Genomic DNA, 11,280 nt, shown 5'->3' on the forward strand with positions numbered 1-11,280 from the left:
GTAAAACAACCTCAATGAGCTCTTACTTTGTCAACTCGTTCTCGGGGCGCTACCCAAATGGCCCCGACTATCAACTGCTAAATTATGGAGCCAGCAGCGGCGCGATCAACGGCGGGACGTACAGGGACTCTTCCTCCGCCACCATGCACCATGCAGCGACGGGCTCGTACGGTTACAGCTACAATGGCATGGACCTGACCGTCAGCAACAACCGAGGAGGGGGCAGCAGCAACGCGGTGGCCACCGGGGGAGGACACTACGGGGGAGGCTCGGTCTCTGTCGGGGACTCCCGGGGCTTCGGCTCGCCGGACCCGGAGAGGAGCTTCAGGCAGCCGGCTAGCTGTTCCCTCGCCTCCGCGGCAGACTCCCTCCTGTCACCCAGCGGAGGAGACTCCAGCCTAGGAGCCAAGAGCTCCTCTCCCTGCCCCGAGCAGCCAGGAAGCGGCAGCCTCGGCTCCCCGAACCCGGGGCAGCACTTCAGCGAGCTGGACGACGCCTCTTCAGAGACCGAGGAGCTGCAGCAGCACAGCCGGGCCGTCGGTAACGGCAACAACCCCGTGTCCATGCCCGGGCGGACCGGGCAGAAGCAGGAGAGCGGCTCGGCGGGAGCAGGGAACACGGCGGGCAGCGACGCACAGACTCCACAGATCTTCCCCTGGATGAGGAAGCTGCACATTAACCATGGTACTGCATGGCTGCTCCACTGTTTACATTTTATAGTATCATGAATTTTATGTGATAATATTCATATGCACACTAGTCAGCAGGCTGGCTGTTTGGACACATGGGTGACAGTGTGTTAGTGTGTGTGTGGAAGCTACAGACGGGCCATGGCGCTCAATATGTCTCAAGTCAAAGCAGTAAGTCTATTGCATGTAGAAAGTGTGTATAAAGACATAACGCGCCATAGCTCCTCTGAAGCTTCCACGCCTTTTCTTTTAGTTGTACCAAGAGTTTTACTTTGATAATATTATAATACGCACACGGGTTGTGTGATTGGACACATGGGCTGGGTGACAGTGTGTATGGAAGCCATGGCGCTTTATGTCCCTTTGTATACACACACACTTAAACAGTCAATAGACTTATTAGCGCTTTGATTCCACAGAGTCAATTGGCCGGCTGTGCGCAGTTGAAAGCAACACATTAGCCACGGTGCCTCGGTTTTTGTCTCCAAGCTTCTACACTGTCTGCATCAGGCTCATATTTTTATGCCTGTCAAAAAGTCACCAATAGATTTTCACGTCTCAGTGTGGCAGGAACGAGCTGCTGCTTTTTTCCCTTGTTGGTTTGATGCAGAGCAGAAATTATTCGGATTAATGTAATTCAAAATGTGGCAATTGTAAAGTAAATTGGACAGTCGGCCGGCCCCATGGTTAACTCGGTGTGTAGCGTGTTTGCTCTGGGCATCAGGGTGTAATTCGCTTTGGGCCGGGGACGCGGCGTGGTTGCCCCTGTCTGTCTTTTTTTATTCCAGCAAATTCCACAAATGCGTCATAAATCTGTCAAAGGCACGGCCGGCCTGCAAAGCCCACAGGCCGGCAGGGCTAGAGCGCAGACGGGCCAGGCCAGCCGGGGTGGGAGAGAAAGAGAAAGAGAGAGGCCAGGAAGGCTTTGGGAAGCTGCTGCTCCCTTTGAAAGCTGAAGCTTTATTACGTGTGGGAACTTTATTAGGGAGGTGAGGCAGAGGACGGGGCCATAAAAGCTTGAAGGCAGCGAGAGGGGGAGAACGGCAGGAGAGGGTGACTGTGAAGGGGGGAGACGTTGAGGGGACGTGTGGAGAACGGTGGCTGCTGCTGGGGTAAAAAGAAAAACACAAATGTGACAAATAAAAGCAGTTATATCCCTCCAGAGAGCGCGAGAAGCTGCAGTGTGGAAATAATATTAGTGTCAGACAGAGAGAGCTGACGGACAGCTTTACGCACAGCTTTTACGCACATTTACGCACCCCATTTCTGAGGGAACTGTGGCTGAAAAGGAGTGTGTGGGGGGCCTCTGTGTGTGTGTGTGTGTGTGTGTGTGTGTGTGTGTGTGTGTGTGTGCGTGCGTGTGTGTGTGTGTGTGTGTGTGTGTGTGTGTGTGTGTGTGTGTGTGTGTGTGTGTGTGTGTGTGTGTGTGTGTGTGTGTGTGTGTGTGTGTGTGTGTGTGTGTGTGTGTGTGTGAGGACAGACAACAAAGTCTTGCCATCTTAAATTTATGACGTATGATTCCCATTGTAGAATAATCTGTTGCAAACTTTTCTCAGTACTGCGTCCACTTTTTCAAAACTCTTCCTACTGTTGTCTGTACCAACACGCAGCTTGCCACGACAGTGAATTTCACATACAAAATGCGCCAAAAATGCCAGAACACTGTTTTATAGCTGTGTCAAAATCTAATAATTTTACCAAAACAGCAGCAGCTAGCCTACTTTTCTCCAACAGCAACACTGTCATTCGAAATTACATAAGAAATGACAGGTTATTACAGACGAGTCATTTTATGGCAGTCTTTGATGTAGTAAATCATTTTGTGCGTGCTGTGTGTGGCCTATACTTCTCCTAAAGCACCACCAGCAGCCACATGTTGCTCAATAACACCCATCTTTAACCCCCTCAGATATGACGGGGCCTGACGGCAAACGGGCGCGGACGGCCTACACGCGCTACCAGACGCTGGAGCTGGAGAAGGAGTTCCACTACAACCGGTACCTCACGCGGCGGCGGCGGATAGAGATCGCGCACGCGCTCTGCCTCACGGAACGGCAGATCAAGATCTGGTTCCAGAACCGCAGGATGAAGTGGAAGAAGGACAATAAGCTGAAAAGCATGAGCCTCGCCACGGCGGGCAGCGCCTTCCAGCCCTGAGAGAGGAGTCCAGATCAAAATCATCATAATGAGGGGGGGGGGAGTCCATGCGCCAATCTGTTTGGACAAGTCGTTCTGGAGGGAAAACCAACAGAAAACAGCAGAAAAAAGGGAGGAAAACGAGGAAGAAAAATAAGAAAATGAAGAAGAGGAATAGCTCTATCGACAAACAGTTCCCAAATCTAGCTTTCAAAGAAGAACACTATATCAACAGAGTACTGTACAGCAGCACTTTTTATTTGTTTGGCATGTTGGTCGTTGGTGTACAAACTGACTGTGGTACTTGGCTTCTGTAAAACAAAGTTAGTGTTCCTCTATGTTGTCGTCGTTTTAAAATAGGCCTACCTGTCCAGACGGTGATGAAAAATGATGAAAAATGCTACCTAACTATCTTACTACCTAGCCACCTTATACCGGCCTGTTCCGTCCCGTTTGTTGTCTAAACGCCGTTTATGTGTCAAGTGCTTTGTTTTGTAAAAAAAAAAAGAAAAGAAAAAGAAATTAAAAAAAGAAACAAGAAAGCTTTCCAAAAAAGTCGCATGAGCTCTTATTGCGATATTGTAAGTTATTTACGGCCTATAACGCGTGTATAGCGTACTAGTTTGAGTTTACATATCTCTCTCTCTCTCTCTCTCTCTCTCTCTCTCTCTCTCTCTCTCTCTCTCACACACACACTCGTCCCCCCCCCCCCTCTCTCTCTACCCGATTCTCGTTTCGTTCCAAATACATTTGTATTTTTATTGGAGGAAGAAGGGAAGGTGTGTGTGTGTGTCAGTAAAAACAAAAACAAATTCAGCCCTGCAGATCTCCGTATCATTCATAATGTGTGTATAGATATATTATTCAAAAAGTGTAATTGTATATTATTGTTATTATTATTGTAATTATTGGATCATATCTATGTTCCAGAAAGGATGTATATATATATTTGACATTTTTAAATGTGACCATTTGGCTATTTGTAGTTGGGCAATGTGCGCGTGTGCTGAGTGTGTGTGTGTGTGTGTGTGTGTGTGTGTGTGTGTGTGTGTGTGTGTGTGTGTGTGTGTGTGTGTGTGTGTGTGTGTGTGTGTGTGTGTGTGTGTGTGTGTGTGTGTGTGTGTGTGTGTGAGTGTGAGTGTGTGTGCGTGTGTGTGTGTGTGTGTGTGTGTGTGTGTGTGTGTGTGTGTGTGTGTGTGTGTGTGTGTGTGTGTGTGTGTGAGAGTGTGAGAGTGAGTGTGAGTGAGGGACATGGCTACCGTCCTGTAGGCCTGTCAGCATTTTGCCAATGAGCTTTTTGTATTTGTTTGTAACTTCTCTTGGAGTAAAAAAATAAAGTTCCTCATACTCACCAAAAACCCTGGTCCTGATCTAAACTCTTAACCCGAGTTCAAGCACAACCCGCACTAAGATTGTAAATCGACTCACACAACGGTTTACTAAACGGTTTAAAACAAACTGTTACCACTGCTCTTTCTAACAGTCTTGAGTTTATCTGAATCAAATGTTTCTGCCCAGCTGTGAAGAAACCCTCCAGCAGCTGCATATCAAATTGTCAGACCGAGCTGCAGAGGCGGGTCGACGGGTTCAACGTGTGTCCAGGCTATATATATTCGTTAGAATGCGTTTGTTATTGCGGCCAATATTCGTTAGAATGCATTTGTTATTCGTTGTTTTGAGAATTCGTTTCCATATTCCATATATGCCTGCGCGCACTTTAATTCCTGCAGGCATGGGGAAATCATGTTACAATACTTAACAGCCTAAACTATTGTTTCATTTTCTTTAACGAATGTAAACCCTAAAAATTAAATAGATAACATAAATCGCGCAGGCAGCGTAGAAGTGTAGATGGCTCCAGGCTAGAAGTGCGCATTGTGCGTAAAGACGCATCAGGCTGGAGTGGCGGAAACGTCACTTTCCAACTTGACTCTGAACATCACAGCATCACTTACGATCTACCAACAACACAAACAACAAGCAGCGCCACCAAACAGACCCGGGAACACACACAGGCACGGGTGCGCGCACGCACACGCGCGCAGGCCCTTTTCCCATCTCGCTCACCAACTTTGACAAGACAACAAACTATCTGCAGCGAACAAATTGGTCACTTTTCTCTAACGAGCTCTCCTTTCCGTCCAAACGGAGGCCACTCCCGTACAAATGAGTTTACTCGCTCGCGCTCTCCAACAGTAAACAAGCTGACACACAAATTGAAACTCACCGGGAACCGGGCGGCTACCGGGCGCTGCTGGACCCCCCCGGTCGGGCTGCAGTCCCTGCTCTGTCCCGCTCCTCTGGACACAGCCGCTATCTCCTGCATGCTTCTCTGTTGTGTGTTAAGATATTTTTTAAAGCTGCCCCCCACCCCTAGCCCTTCACCCCCTTTGGGCCAAACTCCCCTACTATAAAATAAAGAAGCCAGCTTTGACATTTACATGTCAAACGGATGAGGGTTTTTATCTGCAAGTTGGCTCGTAAAGCTCAGGCCGGGGCCTCAGACTGATACCTCTCACTGGCTCTCCGCTGGTCACGTGGGGTCCATAAAGTTAGTTTTATGGTTTTGGGGAGTTGACAATGTACTATATATTTCACATTCTAGAAAGCAAGTGACGGTTTAACGGCTTCGCAGGGATCCTAAAGGGGTCAGTAAAGTAGAGAGAGCAGGAGAGAGAGAGGGAGAGAGCGAGGGAGACGGAGACGGAGAGGGAGAGAGAGAGAGCAGGCCACTACCGGCCGCTGTCCCTGCTCTGGTTCACACGCGGAGCAGCAGCTCCGGTTTACCGTTATATGGACGTCGGGGAACCGGCGAGGAACCAGAGGCAGCACGCACAGTAAGTTGTGTTTCCAAGCTGCGTGCAAGTGGAGGCTAGAGAGAGGGAGAGGGGGGTGCAGAGAGAGAGAGAGAGAGCGAGAGCGCAGTGTAATTACCATGTCATTCACTCACTCTCGTGCGGTGGTGTATGCGAGTGTTTGGTTCTCCGGTGTATTTGAGATATCTTAAATATTCGTTGTTGTGACTGGACCAGGGGCTGGGGGGCATGTGATGGCGGCGTCATATGGAGTCAGGCTGTCGTGTGTGTGTGTGTGTGTGTGTGTGTGTGTGTGTGTGTGTGTGTGTGTGTGTGTGTGTGTGTGTGTGTGTGTGTGTGTGTGTGTGTGTGTGTGTGTGTGTGTGTGTGTGTGTGTGTGTGTGTGTGTGTGTGTGTGTGTGTGTGTGTGTGTGTGTGTGTGTGTGTGTGTGTGTGTGTGTGTGTGTAATATCACAGGATGCTTTGGAGAATCACACACACACACACACACACACACACACACTATAAGGTCAAATGAACAAGCTATAATGGGTGAAACGACGTTACACTCTTGTGCGTAACTTGTGCGTAAATGTGGTCTTTACGGGCTTTTAAACTATTGAATTGAATTTCCTGAAAACAGTTGATGAAGAGATATGTCGATCAAAAGCGGACGTTGTTCTTATCAGTTTGTTTGTTCAGCATTATCGTTTTGCTGTTTGTTTCCATGTTTATGACGACCTGTCGGTTCATTTTCGGTGATGATGGATAGGCGAGGGAGCAGCAAAAACATTTTGCGATGAGAATTCATATTTATTGGCTGTTCGCTTTTATTATCACTTTTTGGACAGGAACTTCTTGGCATCACTGCCATAATTGTTTGGTGGCGTCACTTTTACGCACGGCCATTGGGTGCGTACAAATTGTTTCATAAAAGGAGTAACCGTTAGAACGCTTATGGATGTCAACATTAACCAACAAGTCAGTGTACATTTTCATGAACAGAAGACAATGCCCCACACACACACACACACACACACACACACACACACACACACACACACACACACACACACACACACACACACACACACACAGCCTGTAATGATATGCGTCCTTGGGTACAAGACAATCTTTGTGCGCCGCGCCCTGGTGTTTTGCAGCAGGCAGGATGGGTGTGAGGTTGGATACAAACATTCCCAAGGCGCACGGAGCCCAAAGTCACACTGTTGATTATTCCAACAGAACATTGGCCCGTTGTCTGACTCTCTGTACACACTCTGTATCACTCTTTATCTGTCTCACTCTGTATCGCAGCATCCTTATTATCATCTGGATCACCAAAACTTTCAGTTCACACCCAAAAAAATGGGAACCCCATATGGTTAAATAATAATAATAATAATAATAATAATAATAATAATAATAATAATAATAATAATAATAATAATAATAATAATGTAATAAAACGTGGATCCCTCCCCCCCTAACCTCTGGGGGCACGCTCTTTTTAATGCATGAATAACCGGAACTCAAGGGACTCCTGTTGGCAATAGAAGAAAATCCTTTTCCATTCCCTGCAAGGTCTGCCATTGGCTCCGACCAACCGGCTCGGACCATTCATGGATTTCCTGCATGTTGCTCTCAAATCCCTCCTCGCTATGAAACAACAACAACGCTAGCTCGTTGCTAGTAGCAAGTAGCTACATGCTGAAAATGGTAAGTTTGACTACACAACGGTTGGCTCTCGGTCACATTCACTCAGCATTCTCCATTAGAATCCACGGAAATGTAAAATATGAATATTTCTGAAAAGACATATCACGTTTCATATGTGAATATTATGTAGTTTTATATGTCTTTTAATGATGCTATATGATGCTAATATTCATGCTCATGACTGTCTCATGTTGAAGTACGATTACGTCGCAGATGCCTAACGATATATCGCGCTGGGAAATTTTGCTTCTTTCACCTCATATGCACAGTTCGCGGGACGAAACAACATAATGCTAACGTGTTTGCATTGACTTCCATTGACTCATTCATATGTATGTGTTTAATGGCGGACCATTAAAAACTCTGCACATGTGGGTTCAGGCAAAGGTCAAGTACGTCATCGGGTTCGTCGCCCCCCACAATATCCAGACCCTAACCCTAAGACCATGCAATGCCTACCCAATTCCTAAACCCAACCGCACATGCAGGGCGCGGGACTGTACGAGTTCGGAGTGAGCACGTGTTGCAGTTGCAGCTGCCCCCTTGTCGCAATGCCAACCGGTTGCCATCCCAGCATGCTTTGTGCAGCAAATAAGTCATATCCAATACACAATGAATGAAACCAGATCGCATAGTGGGCATGGCCCGTGAAACTCTACATTCAAACCAACACATTCAATCCTACAACGACACCATCTTGCCATAAAACTCTCATTTGAAGCCAATACTAATAGAATTATGTTCAACTATTTTCCTTCATCAAGTGACATTAAAACTCTCCATTGAAATGATAATGATAACACATTAAGACCAAATGACACCAACACTCTCCATTGAAAACAATGATAAAACTCTAAGAAAAAGCATAATAGGCCTATAAAACTACAACTCCCAGGGAATTTAACACTAATGAAATATTCTGAAACAGGATTAGACCATAACACCAAAACTTTCCCTGAAGAAGAAAAATGAAATTTGCTGAGGAAATATTGAGACTCTGACACCCAATCTCTCCATTGAAACCTATAAATGGATTGATCTGAAACAGCATCTCAATGTGAACCTGAAACGCCCCATTGAAGCTAATACAATTGAAAGTAAATGAAGCAACATTGAGACCAATGGCTATGTGTGACTCCAAAACTAGCCATTTAAATCATTAGTATATCATAAATCATATGAAACTGTATCTACACATGACTCTAAAACGTTCTATTGAAAAGAATCGATGAAACAACAGTACCATGAAACCATGTGAAACCAAAACTCTGGATGAAACCAGCAGCAATGGAATTGTACTATAAAAACCAAAACTCCTAATTGAAAATATAGACACTAACTACATTAATATACTGCAGCAAGATTGAGACACAGCAACACATAATTATCCATTGAAACCAATATAAATGAAATCATATCAAAAACATTGCCATAGCCTACCAATGAAAATCACCGAAGCAACATTGAGACCACGTGACAGCAAACTATCCGTTGAAAGTATAGGCGAACGATATCTGATATGTTGGCTGATGTTTTTGCAGCCGTAACGCATTGCCATGACCAAAGTCATACATTCTGTCATTGTGTTATTATAGATTTAAATAGTGAAAATAATAAAGTTCTTGCTGGGGACCCCCTGGAATCCCCTCAAGGACCCCTGGGAGTCCCCCGGACCCCACTTTGAGATCCACTGCTCTAAAGCATGAAACCACTGAAACCAATGGTAATGGTATTCTATGAAAGATAATGCAAATGTGAAACTAAAACTCAGCATTGAATCGCCAGTAAATTGGCCATTAGTCCCCATGGCCTATAATATTCTTCCATTCAGCACAACAGCCGCTTCACTGTCTGCACTGGGAGCGCGCGCCTGTCAAACAGCCCAGCTACAGTCACGCGGCGCCGTCTCCGCTCGCGCAGCATTTTTATTGCTTGATCCATCATGTAAATTGTTTAATGTCTCGTGTCACGGAGGACACTTTACATTCGTTACGGAGCGGAGTTTCAAACTTTTCCAAAACGTTAAATCATTTGGCCTCATGTCCCACCACGCGCCGCAAGATTGTTATCAGCCAATCTCAGTGTTTTGCTGTCGATCAAAGCAACTGTCATAATCAGAAAATAGGCCATAGCCTAATGAGAATAATAGTCTTCTTTTAGCCATGCGGAACATGACACCAACGATTCAGGTCTAACAACTTTAGAATAAAATAACATGTAACCTAAAATTAAACTATTTTACTTAATTTGGATAGGTTAAGCCTTTACTTCAACACTTTTATTCGAGAATAACTTACTTACTTACTAACGTATTTTTTACATTTAACCTATATATATAGATTGTTTCTTCACTGCTTTGCGTAACAGTATAATTTTCAATAGAAAAATATATTTGATTTTATTTTATCATATACTTTCCCTGTCATCTTATTTTTTTGAATGTCTTTCAGAAGATAGTTTGTAATTATTTATTTTGTTTTACATTTTGTTTTAAAGCCCAGTTTCTTTAGCTAACCCTCTATGTTTGGCCTTTCTCCTCTCTATTTTGCCACATGACTAAAGAAGCCACTAAAGCCAAACTAAAGCTGCACTTACTCTGCTATCACACTCTAAATACACACTGAGTGTATGCCTCGTCCTCATCGCAGCAGTTAATCCGCTGTCCTCTCACAGCAGAGAGGGATTCTCTCTCTCCCTCCCTCTCTCTCTCTCTCTCTCTCTCTCTCTCTCTCTCTCTCTCTCCCTCCCTCCCTCTCTCTCTTCGGAAGTCGCTCTGTGCTCTCAAACTCTCATTTATTATCCTCTCCTTCTCTTTCTGTCCGATGCATTATTTTCAGTCTGGATTCCTGCGCTGCCCTCCGCCTCAACACGGATTTTTCATCTGTGCAGAGCAGAGAGCAGGGGGGTAGAGTGCTGCTGCAGAAACACAAGAATGTTAGAGAGGCACGTTTAGCACGCCATAAATATCATCCAGACACCAGCGACGTTACAGACACAGAGGGAAACCCCCAACGCCAACGGTTTGCCCGCTGGCTTACTAAGGGAAACTACAACAAAAGCAAACGCAATGCCAGCTGATTCGTTGGTTCTTAATTGAATTTGTATGCATCTGGAAATACAAAATATTTAAAATAAAATATGAATAAATAGAATATGCCTGCAAGAAAAATGTATGCTATTTTAAATATAGTCCACAGACAAATCAAACGAACAAATACTGCATAATTGACAAAAGCCACTTCTATTATGTTGTAACTTGCATGTGTTTTGTAAAAGTAAAATATAACTGCACCGCAAATTTATTTATTTTAGCAAGTTATGTGTCTTGCTCAAACTAAACGTTTGGTCGTGCCTCTGAACTATCCCATGAAATAGCCTAACTATTCTATTCTATTCTATTCTATTCTATTTTATTCTATAACACAATAATAAACACACGCTAAACGCAGTTTTAAGAGTAGCTTTACGCACTTTTACGCACCTTATTTCTAAGGGAACTATGGCTGTGTGTGTGTGTGTGTGTGTGTGTGTGTGTGTGTGTGTGTGTGTGTGTGTGTGTGTGTGTGTGTGTGTGTGTGTGTGTGTGTGTGTGTGTGTGTGTGTGTGTGTGTGTGTGATTCTCCAAAGCATCCTGCTTCGTTCTTTTTATCATGACAAAAATGAATCTTGAATTTCCGCTTTGAGATATGACCCCCCCCCCGTGCGTGTGTGTGTGTGTGTGTGTGTGTGTGTGTGTGTGTGTGTGTGTGTGTGTGTGTGTGTGTGTGTGTGTGTGTGTGTGTGTGTGTGTGTGTGTGTGTGTGTGTGTGTGTGTGTGTGTGTGTGTGTGTGTCAGCAGGACCGGGCCCTTGAGGAAGTCTCAGACAGTAAACAGGAAAGAGAAAAAACTTGTCGCTGCTCCCTCCCAATTTTCATTTTTCATCAACTTCCTCGTTTTAATG

At 45.1% G+C, this 11,280-nt stretch overlaps 1 protein-coding gene across 1 annotated transcript; it reads left to right on the forward strand.

The window, feature by feature from the left end:
• Positions 1–14: 14 nt before the first annotated feature.
• On the forward strand, positions 15–2,846 carry LOC310787324 (homeobox protein Hox-B5a-like; the record flags this gene model as incomplete). Its single annotated transcript, XM_083648710.1, has 2 exons — positions 15–684; positions 2,599–2,846. 2 exons carry the CDS (start codon positions 15–17, stop codon positions 2,844–2,846), a joined length of 918 nt encoding a protein of 305 aa, XP_083504836.1.
• Between the last annotated feature and the right edge of the window lie 8,434 nt (positions 2,847–11,280).

The sequence above is a fragment of the Poromitra crassiceps genome (assembly GCF_964638095.1).
Source record: "Poromitra crassiceps genome assembly, chromosome: 13".
In the NCBI taxonomy this organism is placed as follows: Eukaryota; Metazoa; Chordata; class Actinopteri; order Beryciformes; family Melamphaidae; genus Poromitra; species Poromitra crassiceps.